At 48.9% G+C, this 23,561-nt stretch overlaps 2 protein-coding genes across 10 annotated transcripts in view; both read left to right on the top strand.

Moving 5' to 3' along the window:
• The window catches only part of LOC134029587 (membrane-associated guanylate kinase, WW and PDZ domain-containing protein 3), an 87,370-nt gene extending 78,120 nt beyond the window's left edge, over window positions 1-9,250 (top strand). For 2 of the 5 annotated variants that reach the window (XM_062473777.1, XM_062473767.1), the window contains exons 14-21: window positions 22-214; window positions 513-701; window positions 2,603-2,788; window positions 3,423-3,510; window positions 3,893-3,998; window positions 4,177-4,314; window positions 4,587-4,743; window positions 7,025-9,250. In XM_062473777.1, the coding sequence (XP_062329761.1) occupies window positions 22-214; window positions 513-701; window positions 2,603-2,788; window positions 3,423-3,510; window positions 3,893-3,998; window positions 4,177-4,314; window positions 4,587-4,743; window positions 7,025-7,935 (1,968 nt within the window). In that variant the 3' untranslated portion in view covers window positions 7,936-9,250. Of the gene's footprint in view, window positions 1-21; window positions 215-512; window positions 702-2,602; window positions 2,789-3,422; window positions 3,511-3,892; window positions 3,999-4,176; window positions 4,315-4,586; window positions 4,744-5,754; window positions 5,844-7,024 lie in introns of all 5 variants that reach the window. The other 3 variants (XM_062473798.1, XM_062473805.1, XM_062473788.1) reach the window with 3 other exon arrangements.
• A 5,404-nt stretch (window positions 9,251-14,654) lies between these two features.
• im:7151449 (P-selectin) lies at window positions 14,655-23,561 on the top strand. 5 transcript variants are annotated; one of them, XM_062473724.1, is made up of 12 exons: window positions 14,659-15,197; window positions 15,941-16,126; window positions 16,212-16,311; window positions 16,987-17,057; window positions 17,320-17,502; window positions 18,369-18,545; window positions 18,752-18,859; window positions 19,755-19,811; window positions 20,491-20,532; window positions 20,636-20,684; window positions 23,109-23,177; window positions 23,309-23,561. In XM_062473724.1, the coding sequence occupies exons 1-12, from the start codon at window positions 15,116-15,118 to the stop codon at window positions 23,388-23,390; spliced, it is 1,206 nt and encodes a 401-aa protein (XP_062329708.1). In that variant the 5' UTR covers window positions 14,659-15,115; the 3' UTR covers window positions 23,391-23,561. The 5 variants fall into 5 exon arrangements, with proteins under 5 accessions (XP_062329737.1, XP_062329708.1, XP_062329713.1 ...); XM_062473753.1 differs by lacking the exon at window positions 18,369-18,545 and having other exon boundaries at window positions 14,655-15,197; XM_062473729.1 differs by having other exon boundaries at window positions 23,109-23,561.

Genomic DNA, 23,561 nt, shown 5'->3' with positions numbered 1-23,561 from the left:
GTCCCCTCCCCCCTGTGCCAGGTGTACATCGGTGCCATCATTGCCATGGGAGCAGCAGAGAAGGACGGGCGTCTGAGAGCAGGAGACGAGCTGATCGGTATCGACGGCATCATGGTGAAGGGACGCTCCCACAAGCAGGTGCTCGATCTGATGACCAACGCTGCTCGCAACGGACAGGTGCTGCTCACCGTCCGCAGGAAGGTCATCTACAGAGGTCAGCACACACACACATACACCCGCATATACAAACTCACACATACACACACACACACATACACCCGCACATACACACACATACACCCGCATATACACACACATACACACACACATACACCCACATATACAAACTCACACATACACACACATCCGCATATACACACACACACACACACACACATACACTCGCATATACACACACATACACCCGCCTATACACACACACACTCATATACGGTGATGTCCAGAGGTCAGTCCTCCAGTAGCGCGTCAGGCTGTGTGTGTGTGTGTTCCAGACGCCACGGAGGAGGAGGCCTTTCAGAGCCTGTCCCCAGCACTGGTCAATGGCTCCCCCCGCCTGCCCCGCCTGCAGACGCCCTTCAGTGGCTTGGACCAGCCCTCCTTCGACATCACGCTGCACCGCAGGGACAGCGAGGGCTTCGGATTTGTCATTCTCACCTCCAAGAGCCGCCCCCCGCTGGGAGGTGAGAGCTGCGCCCCTTCCCTGCGTGTGTGACATCATCACCCTCATCTCCTTCCCTGTGTGTGTGACATCATCACCCTCATCTCCTTCCCTGCGTGTGTGACATCATCACCCTCATCTCCTTCCCTGCGTGTGTGACATCATCACCCTCATCTCCTTCCCTGCGTGTGTGACATCATCACCCTCATCTCCTTCCCTGTGTGTGTGACATCATCACCCTCATCTCCTTCCCTGCGTGTGTGACATCATCACCCTCATCTCCTTCCCTGTGTGTGTGACATCATCACCCTCATCTCCATCCCTGCGTGTGTGACATCATCACCCTCATCTCCTTCCTTGCGTGTGTGACATCATCACCCTCATCTCCTTCCCTGCGTGTGTGACATCATCACCCTCATCTCCTTCCCTGCGTGTGTGACATCATCACCCTCATCTCCTTCCCTGCGTGTGTGACATCATCACCCTCATCTCCTTCCCTGTGTGTGTGACATCATCACCCTCATCTCCTTCCCTGCGTGTGTGACATCATCCCCCTCATCTCCTTCCCTGTGTGTGTGACATCATCACCCTCATCTCCATCCCTGCGTGTGTGACATCATCACCCTCATCTCCTTCCCTGCGTGTGTGACATCATCACCCTCATCTCCTTCCCTGCGTGTGTGACATCATCACCCTCATCTCCTTCCCTGCGTGTGTGACATCATCACCCTCATCTCCTTCCCTGTGTGTGTGACATCATCACCCTCATCTCCTTCCCTGCGTGTGTGACATCATCACCCTCATCTCCTTCCCTGTGTGTGTGACATCATCACCCTCATCTCCTTCCCTGCGTGTGTGACATCATCACCCTCATCTCCTTCCCTGCGTGTGTGACATCATCACCCTCATCTCCATCCCTGTGTGTGTGACATCATCACCCTCATCTCCATCCCTGCGTGTGTGACATCATCACCCTCATCTCCTTCCCTGCGTGTGTGACATCATCACCCTCATCTCCATCCCTGTGTGTGTGACATCATCACCCTCATCTCCATCCCTGTGTGTGTGACATCATCACCCTCATCTCCTTCCCTGCGTGTGTGACATCATCACCCTCATCTCCTTCCCTGTGTGTGTGACATCATCACCCTCATCTCCTTCCCTGCGTGTGTGACATCATCACCCTCATCTCCTTCCCTGCGTGTGTGACATCATCACCCTCATCTCCATCCCTGTGTGTGTGACATCATCACCCTCATCTCCATCCCTGCGTGTGTGACATCATCACCCTCATCTCCTTCCCTGCGTGTGTGACATCATCACCCTCATCTCCATCCCTGTGTGTGTGACATCATCACCCTCATCTCCATCCCTGTGTGTGTGACATCATCACCCTCATCTCCTTCCCTGCGTGTGTGACATCATCACCCTCATCTCCTTCCCTGCGTGTGTGACATCATCACCCTCATCTCCTTCCCTGCGTGTGTGACATCATCACCCTCATCTCCTTCCCTGCGTGTGTGACATCATCACCCTCATCTCCTTCCCTGTGTGTGTGACATCATCACCCTCATCTCCTTCCCTGTGTGTGTGACATCATCACCCTCATCTCCTTCCCTGCGTGTGTGACATCATCACCCTCATCTCCATCCCTGTGTGTGTGACATCATCACCCTCATCTCCATCCCTGTGTGTGTGACATCATCACCCTCATCTCCTTCCCTGCGTGTGTGACATCATCACCCTCATCTCCTTCCCTGCGTGTGTGACATCATCACCCTCATCTCCTTCCCTGCGTGTGTGACATCATCACCCTCATCTCCTTCCCTGCGTGTGTGACATCATCACCCTCATCTCCATCCCTGTGTTCTAGAATCTAGTCTGATTGTATGCATATCCCTCCGTGTGTGTGTGTGTGCGCAGTGATCCCTCACAAGATTGGCCGCATCATCGAGGGCAGCCCGGCAGAGCGCTGCGGCGTGCTGAACGTGGGAGACCGCATCTCCGCGGTGAACGGGCGCTCCATCATCGAGCTGTCACACAACGACATTGTGCTGCTCATCAAGGAGGCGGGCCTCTGTGTCACACTCACCGTGGTGCCCGAGGACGGTGAGGAGGAGGGGGAGGAGGAGGGGGAGGGGAGGGGAGAAGAGGGAGGGGGGAGGAGGAGGGAGAGGAGGGGGAGGAGGAGGGGGAGGGGGGAGGAGGAGGGAGAGGAGGGGGAGGGGGGAGGAGGAGGGGGAGGGGGGAGGAGGAGGGGGAGGGGAGGGGAGAAGAGGGAGGGGGGAGGAGGAGGGAGAGGAGGGGGAGGAGGAGGGGGAGGGGGGAGGAGGAGGGAGAGGAGGGGGAGGAGGAGGGAGAGGAGGGGGAGGAGGGGGAGGAGGAGGAGGAGGGGGAGGGGGGAGGAGGAGGGGCAGAGGGAGGGGGAGAGGGAAGGGGGAGGAGGAGGAGGATGGCGAGGGAGAGAGAGATGGAAAGGGTGTATACATGCTGATGGTTAGTGTTAGTGTGTACATGCTGATGGTTAGTGTTAGTGTGTACATGCTGATGGTTAGTGTTAGTGTGTACATGCTGATGGTTAGTGTTAGTGTGTACATGCTGATGGTTAGTGTTAGTGTGTACATGCTGATGGTTAGTGTTAGTGTGTACATGCTGATGGTTAGTGTTAGTGTGTACATGCTGATGGTTAGTGTTAGTGTGTACATGCTGATGGTTAGTCATAGTTGGTGTTTGTGTGTTTCAGAGTACAAGGGCCCCCCCTCAGGAGCCAGCTCAGCTAAGCAGAGCCCCGCCCCCCAGCACAGGACCCTGTCTGCCCAGCAGGACGAGCAGTAAGACCTGTGTGTGTGTGTGTACATTATATGTTGTGTGTGAATTTACGGTGTGTGTGTGTAGATCATGTGCGAGTGTGTTTAACTTAAGTGAGTGTGCACATGATTGAGTGTGTGTGTGTGTGTAAGTAGGTGTGTAACAGCGCTGTGTGAGTGTGTGATTGCTAAGTAACAGCGCTGTGTGAGTGTGTGATTGCTAAGTAACAGCGCTGTGTGAGTGTGTGATTGCTAAGTAACAGCGCTGTGTGAGTGTGTGATTGCTAAGTAACAGCGCTGTGTGAGTGTGTGATTGCTAAGTAACAGCGCTGTGTGAGTGTGTGATTGCTAAGTAACAGCGCTGTGTGAGTGTGTGATTGCTAAGTAACAGCGCTGTGTGTTCCAGTTTCAACTTGGACCTGGAGGAGAACAGAGAGGAAGTCAGCTGGTCAGAATACAAGACACTTCCTGTGGGCGACCAAGGAACACTGTGTGTTACAGGCCCCAAACAGGCAAGCACTCTCTCTCCCTCCCTCCCTCCCTCCCTCCCTATCACTCTGGTACAAATCTAGGACAGCATTAATGTGTCTGTGTGTGTGTGTGTACGTGTGTGTATGTGTGTGTGTTTGGTTATGTGTGTGTACGTGTGTGTGTGTGTATGTACGTGTGTGTTGGTGTGTGTGTGAGCAGGACTGCCTGACGGTGGAGCTGGACCGGGGAGAGAGGGGGTTTGGTTTCAGCCTGCGCGGGGGGACGGAGTACAACAGGGGGCTATACATCCTGCGCCTGGCGGAGGACGGGCCGGCCCAGCTGGACGGCAGGATCAGAGTGAGTCTGACGCTGTGGAGGGGTGCTGTGTGTGGTGTGAGTTTGTATATGTGTGTGTGTTTGTATGAGTGTGTGTTGGTGTGTGTGTGTCGGTGTTGGTGTGTGTAAGATGTTGATGTGTGTGTTAAGTGTATGTGTGTGTTAGGTGTGTGTGTGGACCCAGATTAGAGCTTTGTAGAGTAACAACAGCATTTACATGAAGACACTTTGTCTTTTGGTGTTTCATTCATGTTATTCTTGAGTAATCAAGATGCCTGTGTGTGTGTGTGCAGGTGGGGGACCAGATAGTGGAGATCAACGGGGAGCCCACCCAGGGCATCTCTCACACCCGGGCCATAGAGCTGATCCAGGCTGGGGGCTGTAAGGTTCTGCTGCTCCTCTGCCCCGGGGCCGGCCTGGCACAGGACAGCAGTGAGTCTGCACTTCCTGGTACACCTCACATTCACTTCCTGGTACACCTCACTCACTTCCTGGTACACCTCACTCACTTCCTGGTACACCTCACTCACTTCCTGGTACACCTCACACTCACTTCCTGGTACACTTCACTCACTTCCTGGTACACCTCACACTCACTACCTGGTACACCTCAATCATTTCCTGGTACACCTCACACTCACTTCCTGGTACACCTCACTCACTTCCTGGTACACCTCACATTCACTTCCTGGTACACTTCACTCACTTCCTGGTACACCTCACTCACTTCCTGGTACACCTCACTCACTTCCTGGTACACCTCACTCACTTCCTGGTACACCTCACACTCACTTCCTGGTACACTTCACTCACTTCCTGGTACACCTCACACTCACTACCTGGTACACCTCAATCATTTCCTGGTACACCTCACACTCACTTCCTGGTACACCTGACTCACTTCCTGGTACACCTCACTCACTTCCTGGTACACCTCACACTCACTTCCTGGTACACCTCACTCACTTCCTGGTACACCTTGCAATCTAAATATTTTTTTTATGGACACCAACATGGACCAGTTAACTGAATGGACGAACACAATTAGCCAAACACTGCTAGTAAGTGGATTACACTGGGTATAAATGTGGATAACAATTCAGCTGTCAATTGCTTACATGAGTTAATAGAGATTTCAATTTGTCTGCAGGTCCATTCTGCTGTAGCTTTTAAGGATAATCACTCCATTCATTCATAATCGTTGACTCAACCTACTGTTGTGTTTTTGAATAGATTAGAATGAGTGGGGGTTCCTGACTGTCTCTAACAGCTTTACTGTGGGACTTTTCCATTTTCTCTTTCTGTCTATCACTCTCTTCCTCTATATGTCTAATTCTAATTTCCGGCCCCATCTCTTTCCTTTCCCCTTTCTCTCCCCCTCTCTCTCTCCCTTCCTTTTCACATCCTCTCTCTCTTTCTCCACCTCCCCCCTCCCCCCTTCTCTCTCTCTCCCTCCTGCAGGCAGCACAGGCTCGTCTGGGTGCTATTTCTCCACTGAGCACCAGTACTGACCGCCTGGCTGCTCTCACCACTCTGCCCTCTCCTCCCCGGTAAACCCCTCCTCCTTTTCTTCTGACACTGTCTTTCTATCCCTGACCCTGTATCCAACCCTGTATCCGACCCTGTATCTGACCCTGTATCTGACCCTGTATCTGACCCTGTATCTGACCCTGACCCTGTATCTGACCCTGTATCTGACCCTGTATCTGACCCTGTATCTGACCCTGACCCTGTATCTGACCCTGTATCTGACCCTGTATCTGACCCTGTATCTGACCCTGACCCTGTATCTGACCCTGTATCCGACCCTGTATCCGACCCTGTATCTGACCCTGTATCTGACCCTGACCCTGTATCTGACCCTGTATCTGACCCTGTATCTGACCCTGTATCTGACCCTGTATCCGACCCTGTATCTGACCCTGTATCTGACCCTGACCCTGTATCTGACCCTGTATCTGACCCTGTATCCGACCCTGTATCTGACCCTGTATCTGACCCTGTATCTGACCCTGTATCTGACCCTGTATCTGACCCTGACCCTGTATCTGACCCTGTATCCAACCCTGTATCTGACCCTGTATCTGACCCTGTATCTGACCCTGACCCTGTATCTGACCCTGTATCTGACCCTGTATCTGACCCTGTATCTGACCCTGTATCCGACCCTGTATCCGACCCTGTATCCGACCCTGTATCTGACCCTGTATCTGACCCTGTATCTGACCCTGTATCCGACCCTGTATCTGACCCTGACCCTGTATCTGACCCTGATCCTGTATCTGACCCTGTATCTGACCCTGTATCTGACCCTGTATCCGACCCTGTATCTGACCCTGACCCTGTATCTGACCCTGTATCCGACCCTGACCCTGTATCTGACCCTGACCCTGTATCTGACCCTGTATCTGACCCTGTATCTGACCCTGTATCTGACCCTGTATCCGACCCTGACCCTGTATCTGACCCTGACCCTGTATCCGACCCTGTATCTGACCCTAACCCTGTATCTGACCCTGTATCTGACCCTGTATCTGACCCTGTATCTGACCCTGACCCTGTATCTGACCCTGATCCTGTATCTGACCTTGTATCTGACCCTGTATCTGACCCTAATCCTGTATCTGACCCTGACCCTGACCCTGTATCTGACCCTGATCCTGTATCTAACCCTGATTCTGATCCTGACCCTGATCCTGACCCTGTCTCTGACCCCCTGTCCTGGTTCCAGGTCTGCGGACACCGACCGCTATTTCACCTGCCAGTTCGCCCAGAGACACGCCTCCCCTCCTCTCTCCTCTCCACGCCAGCTCCACCATCTCAGGTTCTGCCCCCCCGGCCCCCCGCCCCCACACCAGCAGGGGCCCAGGGGAGGGGGGCAGGGAGCAGGGGGACCAGCCGGAAGACAGTCCGCCCCCCAGCAGCCTCTCTACCCACCGTCAGGAACCCAGACGCCCAAAGACAGCAGGGGAGACACAGTCCCTCCCCAAAGCCAAAGAGCGCTCAAACAGTCCCAAAAAACACGAGAGGAGTAAACAGGAAGTGGAACGAAGCAAGACAAACAGGAAGTCCCACCCACAGAAAGAAAGCAGGTCCCCCAGCCCCAGGAAGGCACCTGTAGCTGGACAGGAAGTGGCAAGCAGTTATCAGCAGGCAGACAGACCACAAAGGCAGCAGAGGAAGGATGCCAGCAGAGAGGGCTTTAAAGAAAAGAAGTCCGCTAAACGAGGGGATGCCAGGGGCAGGAGCTGTCGGGGGGGCGAGGCTGCCTCTGAGCTGGTCGCTAGCAGCGAGAGGACCGGGGCCGAGGCCCGGCGTGACTCTCCCAGGGAGAAGCAGAGGGGAGGGGGGGGAGAGGCAGGCACAAGGGCTTCTGAGGGGAGGAGCCAAGCCAGCAAAGACCTGGGTCGGGAGGTCAGGAAAGCAGAGACTGGCGAAAGAGAGGAGAGGAGCGGGAGGGAAAGCAAGACCTCCTCTAAAGAGGAGCGGAGCAGAGAGGAGGCTGCGGCCCCCTCCCCTCGCAGCTCCCAGGGGCCTCCTGACCCCCCCGACCCCAGGGCCCCCCTGAGCCCTGGCCCCTGGAGAGTGCCCTGCTCTGCCAGGATCCTGTCCCACGCCGAGGCACTGAGGGACCCGCTCTGACAGACCTCCACACACGGCCCAACAAAAAAACAAACCTACAACTGTGTTTTTCTTCATTTTAGAGTGCTGGTGATTTTTTTGGGGTGGGGTGGGGGGTGGTGGGGTGGGGGGTGGTGGGGTGGTGGGATGGGGTGGCTGTTTTGACTTGAAGCTCCTCCGGTCTTCTGTGTCCTCAATGTTCCTGTGCAGGACTTGGGTCTTACCTCTTTGACAGTGCATCTGCATGTAGCACAACTGCTCTCTCTCTCTCAACTCTTTTTCTTAAATCTCTTTTCTTTCCCCCGTCTGTCAGCGCAGGGCCATAGTCAGACTAACTCTTCCTGATGTGAATATGTGCCAATGTGGGGATGTCGACTATAGACAGCCAGACCTCAGCTGTTACGATGCAACCTTCCCATATGCAACTGAGGACAGGAGCCCTGCCTCCGACCTGCTCCGAGGTGTTTGGGTTCAGAGGGGTTAGCCCCCCACCCGCACCGGTGTCTTTGCTCAGCTGCATGCCACGTCCACGCATCTTCTGGTTTTTCTTGCACACTTCCGTTCAGCGGCACAGTGGACGCCTGCTCCTGCTTGTAGATAGATAACTATGATGACCATGTGACCATCTGTCCACGCAGGGCCGAGCCCAGACACCAGTCCTACCCAGGATTTTAGACTGTTCTAAGACTATTGTAGAGACAATTCTTTCTTGTTATAAAATATATCAATACAGAAGACTAGAAGCTTGTGGTTTGAGATATTGTTTACCACGTGTACGATTACTTTGTGTAATTTATTTAAATTCTAGATTAATATGTGTATCTGTAGCCGTACTGAAACACTCCACATTTTGCTCTAGATCTCAGAGGTCGGTTGGGACCGATCTTCTCATGTATCCTAGTTCCTTCCTAGTAACTTCCATAGGTCTTCACACAAATTGCCATGTGTTTACTAGAAGTTTGCCATCGCTCAAAATATGTGTTTATTGTGGACAAAAATGTGAGAATTGTCATATTTTACAGAATTTAACAGTTTTGGTGTTTTACCGGTCTGTTTAAATGCACTACACACTTTCCTGCGTAGCGTTCTAGGACCACTATGACATGTGACTGCTCAGAGAGTCTGACCTCTACAGCTGGGTGGGGTCTGACCTCTACAGCTGGGTGGGGTCTGACCTCTACAGCTGGGTGGGGTCTGACCTCTACAGCTGGGTGGGGTCTGACCTCTACAGCTGGGTGGGGTCTGATCTCTACAGCTGGGTGGGGTCTGACCTCTACAGCTGGGTGGGGTCTGACCTCTACAGCTGGGTGGGGTCTGACCTCTACAGCTGGGTGGGGTCTGACCTCTACAGCTGGGTGGGGTCTGACCTCTACAGCTGGGTGGGGTCTGATCTCTACAGCTGGGTGGGGTCTGATCTCTACAGCTGGGTGGGGTCTGATCTCTACAGCTGGGTGGGGTCTGATCTCTACAGCTGGGTGGGGTCTGATCTCTACAGCTGGGTGGGGTCTGATCTCTACAGCTGGGTGGGGTCTGATCTCTACAGCTGGGTGGGGTCTGACCTCTACAGCTGGGTGGGGTCTGACCTCTACAGCTGGGTGGGGTCTGATCTCTACAGCTGGGTGGGGTCTGACCTCTACAGCTGGGTGGGGTCTGACCTCTACAGCTGGGTGGGGTCTGACCTCTATAGCTGGGTGGGGTCTGACCTCTACAGCTGGGTGGGGTCTGATCTCTACAGCTGGGTGGGGTCTGACCTCTACAGCTGGGTGGGGTCTGATCTCTACAGTTTGTTGCATCACATGACTCTGCCATTGTTGTTGTTGTTGTTGTTTACTGAAGATGTGCTGTTACAAGACAGATACTAGTTCATTGATTAGAACCCTCAGTAATGCTATGTTTTAGGGTTTAGGGTGTGATGCGCTGGTCTGACGAGGGCTGAGGTTGCCATGGGGGAAGCTCAGGGATGTGATAAAGCAGCACTACCAGGCGGGGGGGGCTTGTTTAGAGAGATGCTGCTGCAGGCCTGGGTGGGGCTGAGTGCCACCGTGGGTCTGGTCAACAGAGATGCCTCTGCTCTAAACACAGAATCAACCGGCCACTAAGCAGGCACTGAATAATACATGAGCCAATTGGTGACGAGTTCAGTGCAGTTGGATTGTGTGACTCCTGGAGGGTGTTTCATCAAGGTCCAGACCAGCCAGATCATGGTGTTTCATCAAGGTCCAGACCAGCCAGATTATGGTGTTTCATCAAGGTCCAGACCAGCCAGATCATGGTGTTTCATCAGGGTCCAGACCAGCCAGATTATGGTGTTTCATCAGGGTTCATACCAGCCAGATTATGGTGTTTCATCAGGGTTCATACCAGCCAGATCATGGTGTTTCATCAAGGTCCAGACCAGCCAGATCATGGTGTTTCATCAGGGTCCAGACCAGCCAGATTATGGTGTTTCATCAGGGTTCATACCAGCCAGATTATGGTGTTTCATCAGGGTTCAGACCAGCCAGATTATGGTGTTTCATCAGGGTTTAGACCAGCCAGATCATATATTTACTCCTCTTCTTCTCTCACTCCTGCCTGTGTTGGAACCATATACTGTCTCTGTATCATAATGTGGCCTTGCATTCCTTCATTAGACAACTCCTTCTCCCTGTCTCTCTACATTTTGTTGGTAAAGTAGATGTAAATGTTTGTATATTGTACAGCACATTTATAAATACTTGCCGAGTCTTTCGGGGGAATAATAGAGATATATACAAAACCGCTCCATTATTTTTTTATGTAAAAAAAACCCCAAAAGAATATTTAAAAGGGATGAAAAGCAGATGACCTCAACATGGTGTTTTGTTCATGCACTGACTAATAAAGTTTTACTGAAAACAACTGCATGTAGTATGTGGTTTGTTCTCAGGTGATAGGATAGATATGGTATAACTAAAAACAAACATGGATACACATTTAACCTTACAGTATTCATTTGGAAGACGTACAACCTGCTGTTACCATGGCAGAGCTCGTTGTCATGGCAGCCAGTAGCCTTGGTGATGGTCCCAGAGGCTCTCCCGGTTCTTGTTGGTGTTGATCCGGGCAGGACGGCTGTCTTGGTAACCAGCCCTGTTCTGAGGTAGCCATGAAACAGATGACTGTCTTCGTGCAAGACTGTCTTATTAGATAGCTGCTTTTAATGTGGGACTGTTTTTTTCAGACATAACCTACCGTGCATTTCTCTTAATAAAGAAATAGAATCTTAATGTCCTGCTCTGTACATGATCTGTTTCTTAATTTTTTAACATTTTGTTCATAACTGCTGAAATGAAACTTTCTATATGACATTTTCGGTTTGAAAATTCTCAACGTTATCTCTGTTTACACGCTTAGCTTTTAATTAATATTTCCTGCCTCAGGGCTTAAAATGAAGACTTTACACAAGTGCACAGTCTCTCAACAGTCAGATGAACTCACATGCAGACGATGGCCTTAATTAATATCTCATTTAATTATTATCTAATTTTCAAAATTTCAAGTTTAGACTTGTCGTAGCACGAGTCAGCAGTTTGCTGCCTCAGACAGACATAGCAGCCAAGTTCAAACAGTGTTTCCTACCGGATCATCTGTCTGTTAGAGACAGACTGCGTGTCCCTGTGACGTGACCTTCCCAAGCACCGGAGGAGGTGAGGCAGGGTCGGACTCTGACCAGCAACGCGTCTGCACATTTACACATTTATTCATTTAGCAGATGCTTTTATCTAAAGCGACTTACAAGAAAGAGCTTTACAAAAAGTGCATAGGTCAATGATCATAAGCAACGAGATAGCCCCAAAAACATTGCTGGCAGCCAAAACATGAAGCATACATTGTGAAAAGCAAATAAGTGGCAATAGGTAGAACCAGATGAGTATGTAGTTAAACAAATAAACAACATGATCCTCGAAAGTGCTAGAGTACCTGGAGGAAAGCAAGCAACAATAATATAATTCACAGCGAGTACAAGTAGTTAAATCAGTTACAACTAACCAACAAGTGCAACAAGTCCCTCAATAAGTGTCATTGTGTTCCTGGAGGAAATAAACTAACATCTGATCCAACAAATCTTTCTTAAGTACCGTTGTACTCCCGGAACAAGTGCGTCTTTAGCCTATTCTTGAAGATGGGGAGACAGTCAGTGTCCCTGATGGAGGTGGGGAATCGATTCCACCATTGGGGGGCCAGACAGGAGAAGAGCTTGTGTTGGGACCGGGCGCTCTTGAGCGGTGGGACCACCAGACGGTTGTCAGAAGAAGACCGTAGGTGAGGGTGCAAGGCTGGAGGAGAGACTGGATGTAGTCGGGTGCAGTCCCGTTCACCGCTCGGAAGGTCAGTACCAGAGTCTTGAATCTGATACGGGCCGTGATGGGAAGCCAGTGGAGGTAGATGAGGAGCGGGGTAACATGGGAGCGTCTGGGTAGGTTGAAGATCAGGCAGGCTGCTGCGTTCTGAATACTCAGGAGAGGGCGGGTTGCGCATGCTGGGAGACCAGCGAGAAGCGAGTTGCAGTAGTCCAATTTGGGTAGTCTAAAGTGCTTGGACTAGCAGCTGGGTGGAATGCTCAGACAGGTATCTCCTGATCTTCCAGATGTTGTAGAGGGTGAATCTACAGGACCGGGAGACCGCAGCAATGTGGGCCGTGAGGGAGAGCTTGTCATCCATGGTAACCAAAAGGTTTCTGGCAGAGGATGAAGGGGTCAATGTTGCAGATCCCAGGGTGATTGAGAGATCGTGGCATCGTGGGAGATGGAGGGTTTGGCCAAGATGATAAGTTGTTCTGAGAGAGAAAGTTAGACAGTTGATTAGATACAGCACATTCAATTGTTTTTTAAAAGAAGGGTAGCAGTGATACTGGTCTGTAGTTCTGGAGGACGGCAGGGTTAAGGGAGGGTTTTTTGAGTAGGTCTGCAACACTGCCATCCCACCAGAGGGAGCTATAATCCAACCACGGGGTATAATAGTAATAAGCCTGCCTGATAGGAAGAGCACGCAGCAAATACAGGCTAATCACTCACTCAAGCAATAATTTATAAATAATGCAGCCTAATGTCAATAGTTGTCTGCAGAGTTTTTAGGGCCCTAAACAAAAATAGTGTAGGGGGCCCATTGATTTGAGGGAGGGGGCGAACCAATTGCAGGGCCTTAAACAAATGTTTAGTTTATTGGGTCGGGCCGGCCCTGGTTATCTGACAGGTTTTATTCCAGTCACGCAATGAGGATCTCTGTCAGGATTTGTAGTATTCTAATTTAGACGTGACCGGTACTCTTCAACACTAGCGTGTTTGGGTGGGGTAGAGCGGGTGCGGTCTTGTTACTCGGTTAGCTTTTCTGTAAACGCTCAGGGTGGAAACTATCTACCCGTCGGGGAGTGAAGTGGCCAAGTCTGGACTATTTAACTGGGTTCATGCGAAGGGTGTGTGCGCGCACGCGCAGAGATAAGCACTGTGCCACATGTTTGTGTGGGCAGACTGTTTTTTAAACAAAATGAACCTTTAAAAGGATATAAAGGAAGGTGTGGGTCATTTACTGGTTTGGGGATTTGAGGTAGCCTAACCGTTTCCATCCAATGTTTGATAGTGAGAGAGCGGAGGAGAGGAATGGCACCAACAAGCTGTCTTATCATGCACTAACACTCCTCATGTGAAAAGAATCACTACTGCCCACCTGGCAAACAGACATCACTGGCATGTGGCTCTTATGGGCCACATACTCGTAACTTTGTAAACTTATTTTCTTTCTTGAGACATCATCCAGTTTGATCCTAATTGTGATTGGAAACAGCTGTGGAGCATCATTTTCACGTACAGTCTTGAATTACAGATTCTTCCTCGCAAGTCAGGGAGATGTGTGCATTTTGTGTCTTAAACCTAGATCTTATTTTATTATTTATGTCCCCTGGGTATTGGTTTTGGGCTTGTAACTTTGCAACCCTACTGTGCAGGCTTTGTATACATTTTGTTGACTTAAGAGGACATCCTGGGCTTTCGCTAGGATCAAAACACATTTCTAATGTCACAAATGACCTCAAGAAAAGCCATGTCATTCCAGTCATTGCTGCATAACTATATCAAGAAATGTTGTGACATTGATTCGACTTAAAATAGGTTTTTATCAAAACCCATAAGCCTACACTATGTTGAGGGTTCTGAGAAGGCATTCCAGTGGGAGCCTTGGATTTCTCAAACCATTCAAGACAATCTCTGTCAGTGTCTGAGCTAATATGAGTCTGGTGTACACCGCCCTAAAGGGGTTTACCCGAGTCTGTGAGGCAATGTAGGGCCTCCTGTTAGTGCAAACCCTGGAATGTTACTATGACAACATACCACAACTTCAGAGAATGTGACTCATAGCTAGCACTAGACGTAACATTTTTTCGGATAAAGAAAAAACGTAATATTTTCAGTTTGGATGTGCTGCCTAGAAACAACATTGTTGTCATAGATACTCCGTCTTGTAAGCATGCTGTTTATGTTGAGTATCAATCTGGACAACTGTGTCCAACTAAAAAACTCGCCCTCGTATATGTTTATCAAAGGTAGCTCTAGCCTAGAGCTTGCCTAGACAGTAGGCTATACTAACCCATACAGTTATCGACAAAAATACAATATAACGACATTTCTCAATGTGGACCGCCACCCATAACGTAGTAAATTATCCAGTATATGCGAGCGAAACGGGGACAAAACCTGATAAAGATATCCTTTCCCCAGAATTAAGTGTGGTCAGACCGTTGTTGGACTCGACAACCCAGTCTCAACGAGGGAACACCACAGTTTAACTTCAATACTGCTGGACACACCCATCGGGAGTTCCCTTCCCTAGAGATCCAGGCACCGGCTTGGATATCCGCGTTGGGACTGGAACAGTGAAATACAAACGCGGAGCTGGACTGAGTTTCTTATCACAGGCCTGCGTTAATAAGATATTAAACGAGTATAACGGTACTCAGGACAAGTTACCAGTCAAAGTCGAAGAGCGGCGTATTGTTGTTGTGCACCCCCTCTGCTGAGGCGCGCGAGAGGAGTTGTACAGCGCGTGGAGCAGTGTTGTATTTTGAAAAGACAGTTGCTGTCTGTCACCGGACTTTTACAGAGAGGACAGCCGTTAAGAGGATTTCTAACGTTTTATATGTGTTCTGTGAAACAGATAACTACTTTGTGTTTTAATAGTACCGGCATAAATGAAATACTTTCACGAGAAGCACTTGCGGTCATTGACGACCTGCTTATATTTTGTGTTTTTTTTTGTGAAAAGTGGAAAGGGTGAGTTACATTGCTGGCTTACTATCAGTACGTAGGCTACTGTAGTAAACCGCCTCGAATATATTCTAGTAGGCCGACTGTACGTCGTCAACTGTACTGTACAATGGCAGTGGAGTTTAACGGTAGACTACTGTACTGTTACTGTACTGTAGCCCACTGAACTGTAGCTACTAGTATAGACTACAGTCAATGCTAACTATACAGTAAAGTTACTGTACCAGACAACTTAAGTTAGCTACTGTAGTTTTAACGTCAAACTACCGTAAAGCCAGGATGCAACTTTTTTTTTAAGCAGCTTCTCTCAAACACAGAAACTATTATTTTAACTAGAGCAACAACACATTTGCCATATAAAAATTGCTTTACCAAGCAATTTGAAATGTTTGTGTTCACTAGCCTTGAATTATTGGATTAAAGCAGTTTGTAGCATATAGTTGGTCTAGTTTACACACAAACCAAATTTTAAAGGAGGGAATAAACTCATTTGTACACATTTTTCTCACATTATTACACAAGCGGACAGCAGACTCTTCAAGCTAACCGCGTCTCCGATACCACTGTACCAGGCACGGTGAACTAATGTCATAAATCAACTACAGCCCCCTCCTCGCGATCATGCGGATAGCTTGTTTCTCTTTAATTTATCAAACCATATGTCTAAATCATGCTTCCTGATGAAATCTGCAATGCCAGAACGAGTGACTGGAGTCGTTCATCTGAGTTTAAATGTCGTCTCTCCTCAGGGGAGTGCCCTAGACCACAGGGACAGAACAACATGGTTTTAACAAATGAAGCTCTCCTAATGAATCATTTCCCAGAGGGCTCCACAGCCACGTTTGAGTGCTCCAACGGGTATGTCATTGAGCAGGGGTCTGGAATTGTGCGCTGCACCTCTGGAGCATGGAGCGAGCCTCAAATGACCTGCCAAAGTAAGCCCTAGTCTCAACATTCATGTGTTTTTACTAAATGTTCACCAGCTGCTTATTTAATTATTAACTGTGCAACTCATTTCAGAAAAGGACTGTGGCACCCCTAAAAAAATTCTGCACATGAATTATGATCTAAGCGAAGGCACTCTGTTTGGTGCAAAAGTGAGGATGTACTGTGATGAAGGGTGAGTGTCTTTAGTCTTCAACATGATGAGCATGACGCAACATGCTGTCTGCTGTACATCATTAATATCAGTAATGTGTTCCTGGAGCTGACACTTTTATCCAAAGCTACGAACACAGGAGGATTCGAATCCACAAATTCAGCAGTCAAAATGCTCACTCATCTACACCCATCACACTGAGCTACACCCATCACACTGAGCTACACCCATCACACACTAGGCTACACCCATCACACTGAGCTACACCCATCACACACTGAGCTACACCCATCACACACTGAGCTACACCCATCACACACTAGGCTACACCCATCACACACTGATCTACACCCATCACACACTGAGCTACACCCATCACACTGAGCTACACCCATCACACACTGATCTACACCCATCACACACTGATCTACACCCATCACACACTGAGCTACACCCATCACACTGAGCTACACCCATCACACACTGATCTACACCCATCACACACTGATCTACACCCATCACACACTGAGCTACACCCATCACACTGAGCTACACCCATCACACACTGATCTACACCCATCACACACTGATCTACACCCATCACACACTGAGCTACACCCATCACACACTGATCTACACCCATCACACTCAGCTCATCCCCTCATATTAAACACGTCTCATTGCTCACTTTTCAAGGTTTCAACTGGAGGGCACCAGCTACAGACATTGCTATGCAACAGGCTGGAGTGGCAGAGCCAAGTGTGAAGGTAAACAGCTTCGGATGAACTAACCGCTGATGTCATGTCCTGTGATGTCACATCCAAGATGGCTTTGTGGTAGTCTGTCAGCACTAACGGTGCAATTTCCCCTTTGGGATCAGTAAAGACCAGTCTGTCAGTCTAGATGTCTGTCTGTCTCTGTCTCTCAATCTAGATGTCTACCTGTCTGTCTACTATAACTGATATTCAAGATAGACAAGCTTCTAAGAAACCTCAGAGATCAACCCTGTTTTGTGTTGTGATTCTCCAGACGTAATCTGTGACGAACCCACAGAGATAAAGAATGGCACGATAGTGTCATCACACACAGGTGATGTAAAGTATCTGGAGGTCGTTGAGTACTCCTGTGATGAAGGTTACACCCTCGTTGGAAACAACTCCGTATTTTGCAATGACAATGGTGAATACAGCAGATTGCCTCCAGAATGTAAAGGTATGTCATGAACTCCCATTGATTTTACATGTTCTTGACCAGTTGTTAGTCCAGGACTTTTGTAAAGATGGGTCAGATGGCTGAGCGGTTACGGAGTCGGACTATTAATCAGAAGGTTGTTGGTTCGATTCCCGGCCATGCCAAATGACGTTGTGTCCTTGGGCAAGGCACTTTACCCTACTTGCCTCGGGGAGAATGTCCCTGTACTTACTGTAAGTCGCTCTGGATAAGAGCGTCTGCTAAATGACTAAATGTAAAAATGTAAAATGTAAAGGTATCGACTGTACAGGATGTGTGTGTTGGGGGCACACTGGCCTGTACACAGCTCTGTTTTAAACGCTGCTACTGGTCTTTACTGGTGACAGTCATCCAGTTTACAGCACTGAAGCCAGTCACGTAGCAGAGGATGTTCCCTTCTGAAAACCACATGACAAGTGACAGGCTTGTTGGTGGCTGTTAACATGGATGACAACGATTCACTTTAGCCTGCTGTCTAGGATGGCTGTAGGCCTGCTGTCTAGGATGGCTGTAGGCCTGCTGTCTAGGATGGCTGTAGGCCTGCTGTCTAGGATGGCTGTAGGCCTGCTGTCTAGGATGGCTGTAGGTCTGCTGTCCAGGATGGCTGTAGGCCTGCTGTCTAGGATGGCTGTAGGTCTGCTGTCCAGGATGGCTGTAGGCCTGCTGTCCAGGATGGCTGTAGGATGTAGGATGTAGTTGTGGTCTTGGATTAGCAGTCTCTGTTTTCTATTTTAGCCTCTCTTTTTACTCACTCAGTCACTGACACATCTTGAAAAGCAATTTTCTCTAGAATCTCTTTCTAGTGAAAATGATCTCTACTTTAAATGGGATTGTAATTTTTTTTGCAGTTAAAACATGTCCTACCCCTGACATACCGTTCAGCATTCCAACCCAAGGTGCACCACCATTCTTATATAAAGACACCATGTCAGTTACATGTGAGGATGGGTTCAGCTTGCGAGGCCCAGCACGTCTGCAGTGTGAGCACCACGGATGGTCCTCACCTTTTCCACAGTGCATCAGAGGTCGGCCTGCATGCAATATGGGTTCTGAATAAGCATTGTTCATTTGAATTTTGTGTTGAAACCTCCTGCTTGTGAAAGACACCTGGCAGCGCTGCATGTTGCATCATCAACATGTCACAGCAGGAGATCCTGGCCTGGGGGGATTCTGTAAGATGTCTTATCTGTGGGCTGGTTTCAGTAGACATCATGATGTGTGTTTGTAATAGAGCCCAGCAGCATTGGTACCACAGAGGCAGAGACCAGCACCAACAGCAAGTCTCCTTCAGAAAAGTCTTCGAAAGCCCCGACCAGACCTACACCAACCTGGATACAAGGTAAGAGACCAGGGGGAATGTGAGGTAGGCCTAGCAGAGATAAGAGGTAGGAGACCAGGGGGAATGTGAGGTAGGCCTAGCAGAGATACGAGGTAGGAGACCAGGGGGAATGTGAGGTAGGCCTAGCAGAGATACGAGGTAGGAGACCAGGGGGAATGTGAGGTAGGCCTAGCAGAGATACGAGGTAGGAGACCAGGGGGAATGTGAGGTAGGCCTAGCAGAGATACGAGGTAGGAGACCAGGGGGAATGTGAGGTAGGCCTAGCAGAGATACGAGGTAGGAGACCAGGGGGAATGTGAGATAGGTCTAGCAGAGATAAGAGGTAGGAGACCAGGGGGAATGTGAGGTAGGTCTAGCAGAGATAAGAGGTAGGAGACCAGGGGGAATGTGAGGTAGGTCTAGCAGAGATACGAGGTAGGAGACCAGGGGGAATGTGAGGTAGGTCTAGCAGAGATAAGAGGTAGGAGACCAGGGGGAATGTGAGGTAGGCCTAGCAGAGATACAAGGTAGGAGACCAGGGGGAATGTGAGGTAGGCCTAGCAGAGATACAAGGTAGGAGACCAGGGGGAATGTGAGGTAGGCCTAGCAGAGATACAAGGTAGGAGACCAGGGGGAATGTGAGGTAGGCCTAGCAATTCAGAGATGAGAGTTATGGGAAAGTGGAGGCGGCACCATAGAAAAGGAACAGATACAGGATCTGTAAGACTCGGGATCTGAACCCACCTACAGCCCACTCATGACCCAGTCACTCCATCAGACCCCGGCCAAGACCACTGGCCTTAGACCGCTCAAACATGTTACATTCAAACAGAAACTAGGAACGGTGTCTGCACTGATATGATTGATTTGCTGTTGTCTCCCTATAATCACCCTGAACACTATTTTGTGGTTGCAGGGAAACATGAGATTATAGAGAAGAACGAACAAGAGGACATGCCTGCAAGAAACAGTGGTGAGTTACTACCACTAATGTGTCAGTTATCACCGAGTTACTACCACTAATGTGTCAGTTGTCACCCGAGTTACTACCACTAATGTGTCAGTTATTACCCAAGTTACTACCACTAATGTGTCAGTTATCACCCGAGTTACTACCACTAATGTGTCAGTTATCACCCAAGTTACTACCACTAATGTGTCAGTTATCACCCAAGTTACTACCACTAATGTGTCAGTTATCACCCAAGTTACTACCACTAATGTGTCAGTTATCACCCAAGTTACTACCACTAATGTGTCAGTTATTACCCGAGTTACTACCACTAATGTGTCAGTTATCACCCAAGTTACTACCACTAATGTGTCAGTTATCACCCAAGTTACTACCACTAATGTGTCAGTTATCACCCGAGTTACTACCACTAATGTGTCAGTTATCACCCGAGTTACTACCACTAATGTGTCAGTTATCACCCGAGTTACTACCACTAATGTGTCAGTTGTCACCCGAGTTACTACCACTAATGTGTCAGTTATTACCCGAGTTACTACCACTAATGTGTCAGTTATCACCCAAGTTACTACCACTAATGTGTCAGTTATCACCCGAGTTACTACCACTAATGTGTCAGTTGTCACCTGAAGTATTTATTCAAGTTTACTTAATCCTAACTATGGACTTTCTATTCCAGGATATACAGTGGTCATTATGAGTGTGATCTCCACTGTCATAAGTAAGTTACCCTGCACTGCAAAACAATCATTTCAAAATCCTTCACATAACTACATTTGTGTTCATTCAAAGTACATTGACATGTTTGAATCCTTAATTTGCAGTCGTTGTAATACTACTGTACATATTACACCGGTTTGTTAAGAGGAAAGGGTGAATATATATTTTTTATCTCTTTGACTCAAATGCCTTGAACTAATGCATGACTCTGTGTCACACTCTGTCACTGTCTTTAAAATGGCTTTCCCCTTCAGCTGCTCTCTTTATTTTCCTGCTTATTTATCAAATCTGCAGTTTCCCTAAACGCCACAAACGTCACACGCCATCATACAGCATCACAAGTATTGTCACTCTTTAGATTAAAAAAAGCATGCTGCTTTTTAAAATATAAAACTGCACAGACTAACTTGGAGTTGTCTACTAATGGTTAATTCTTCAGAAAATTTGGCTTGGCAACAGCTGCTATCAAATCTTCACTCGGCAGCCTCAGGAGGAAGTGGTCGATGACTCAGAGGGATGACAGCGTTGTAAAGCCTCTGTTTTCCAACACCAACCAGGGCTGTAGCTGGTGTCCTTCTCTCTGGGAGGACAGGGCTGTAGCTGGTGTCCTTCTCTCTGGGAGGACAGGGCTGGAGGTGGTGTCCTTCTCACTGGGAGGACAGGGCTGTAGCTGGTGTCCTTCTCTCTGGGAGGACAGGGCTGGAGGTGGTGTCCTTCTCTCTGGGAGGACAGGGCTGGAGCTGGTGTCCTTCTCTCTGGGAGGACAGGGCTGTAGCTGGTGTCCTTCTCTCTGGGAGGACAGGGCTGGAGGTGGTGTCCTTCTCTCTGGGAGGACAGGGCTGGAGCTGGTGTCCTTCTCTCTGGGAGGACAGGGCTGTAGGTGGTGTCCTTCTCTCTGGGAGGACAGGGCTGGAGGTGGTGTCCTTCTCTCTGGGAGGACAGGGCTGGAGGTGGTGTCCTTCTCTCTGGGAGGACAGGGCTGGAGGTGGTGTCCTTCTCTCTGGGAGGACAGGGCTGTAGCTGGTGTCCTTCTCTCTGAGAGGACAGGGCTGGATGTGGTGTCCTTCTCTCTGAGAGGACAGGGCTGGAGGTGGTGTCCTTCTCTCTGGGAGGACAGGGCTGGAGCTGGTGTCCTTCTCTCTGAGAGGACAGTGCTGGAGCTGGTGTCCTTCTCTCTGAGAGGACAGGGTGGTATCTGGGGTTAGGGTCACCTCACTTACCTCTGATTTGCTATTGAAGATTGGAACTTCAGTCCTTTTGACAGAATGATGCGTACAAATTAGTGGTGGGCCGTTATCGGCGTTAACGCGCGTTAACGTGCTGCGACTCTTATCGGCGATTAAAAAAATATCCGTTAATCTATTCTCAAAGTTGGGTTGGGAGCTGGGTCTATACTACGCAAGCTATGATGACTTTCACCTTGATATTTTAGCGCGGATGTATACCTAGCCGAATTGCACTGTAGGGGGCGAGAACGAGTCTTCGAACCTGTGTGTATGCCTTGTGTATGAAATTATCACATCAAACGTGACGTGCTAACATGGATGCAGCTATGAAGCCGCCTGGTTTGCTTCAGGGAAAATGTATTTTTAAGAAGCTTCCAATGGAAACCTCGACAAGACTAAGGTTGTTTGCACCTTGTGCTATGCGGAATTAGTTTGCTGTAGGAGTTCTTCCAGTCTCAAATACCACCTAAACGCAAAGCATCCCTTAGCTAATGCGGAAGATGCCGGGCCAAGCACTGATGTAGCGCAGGGGAAGAGTCGTCGTCAAACTACGATGTTTGAGTGCAACCGAGGCAAGCCCGTCAGCACAGCTCTATCAGCCAAGCTAACTAATATATATATATAATAAACAGTTAATAAACATCTTAAACATCATCTCAACATCTCAAAGTACATCTTATTGAACATAATTTATTTTCATCACCAATTATCATAGTAGAAAAGCTTTCTCAAGCAGTTTGTGATGCATTTTGGAAACAGGAGATGAGCTCCTGGTCTAATGCGCCACCTGGCTTGAGAAACCCGTTCTCAAAGACTTACTTTTAGTCATTATGTGCGTAGCACACATATTCTGAATGCCTTCGGCGGAATTCAAATGAGCCATTTTAATCTAGAATAATCTAGATTAAAGCCAAGATTACAGTGAGATTAATCTAGATAAAAAAAAAAAATCTATGCCCACCACTAGTACAAATCTATATTAAGATCATTATAACAAGTGGAACATGACTTGGAAAAGTTTGAATCTTTCCGTATGGGGGGATGGTGGAGGGGGGATGGGTGTAGCTCAGTGGTCGAGCATTTGACTGACCTCTTTCCCCTCCCCTCACCCCCCCCCCCTGCTGTACATTGCATTGGATTTCTACATTGTCTGCTATATGAATACATTACTATTATATCTATCATTACTAAACCAACACCAACAGCTAACTAACTACTGGATGTAAGCCAACTACAACACTAAAACAACTGGCATGCAGCAGTCAGTTAACCATCAAAGTCACATAAAACCATGTATTATTCTGCCCTCCCATATACGGTGTCTGGTAACCTCCCTGTTTGTACACACCAGCTCATACCACACGGGGGAAGACACCAAAGCGGACTTAGTACAGTTTCACTATTATAAATACACACCAAGGTACCAGAACGTTCCTTTATATGAACACAATCCAAACAGCTAATAATTCCTTGTTATTTCTCAGTGTTTCTCAGCTGTTATGTGTTGTGGTCTGCTCTGTCCTAAGTGTGTCCATGCCTTCCCGCCTCCAGGACTCCTGTTGGGGCTGTGGGCCAGCCTGTGCCTGGCTCTCTGAGGGGAGGTGGTGGAGGCCAGGTGATCCAGTCTCTCTGACCGTGACCCCGGATCGGCCTCGCACCACAGCCTGCCAGCGGAGCCTCCTGGAGGCCCACAGGGAAACTCACCTGACCCTCTGAGGAACGCTGCACCCTGGGACCATTATGAAGGAAAAGTGTAATGTCAATTGTACATGTTAATTTTATTTTATTAAAGGCAATATTTACA

Source organism: Osmerus eperlanus, chromosome 1 (assembly GCF_963692335.1).
Source record: "Osmerus eperlanus chromosome 1, fOsmEpe2.1, whole genome shotgun sequence".
NCBI classification, from domain to species: domain Eukaryota; kingdom Metazoa; phylum Chordata; class Actinopteri; order Osmeriformes; family Osmeridae; genus Osmerus; species Osmerus eperlanus.
The sequence above is the reverse complement of the archived record's forward strand: the minus strand, read 5'-3'. Positions and strand labels throughout refer to the sequence as shown.

Excerpts from the sequence above, each read along its gene's own strand:
- im:7151449 (XM_062473724.1), top strand. The coding sequence starts at position 15,116 with ATGAAATACTTTCACGAGAAGCACTTGCGGTCATTGACGACCTGCTTA. Across the intron at positions 18,546-18,751 it reads TTTTCCACAGTGCATCAGAG|AGCCCAGCAGCATTGGTACC; the intron begins GTCGGCCTGCAT and ends TGTTTGTAATAG. Across the intron at positions 20,685-23,108 it reads CGGTTTGTTAAGAGGAAAGG|CTCATACCACACGGGGGAAG; the intron begins GTGAATATATAT and ends TGTACACACCAG.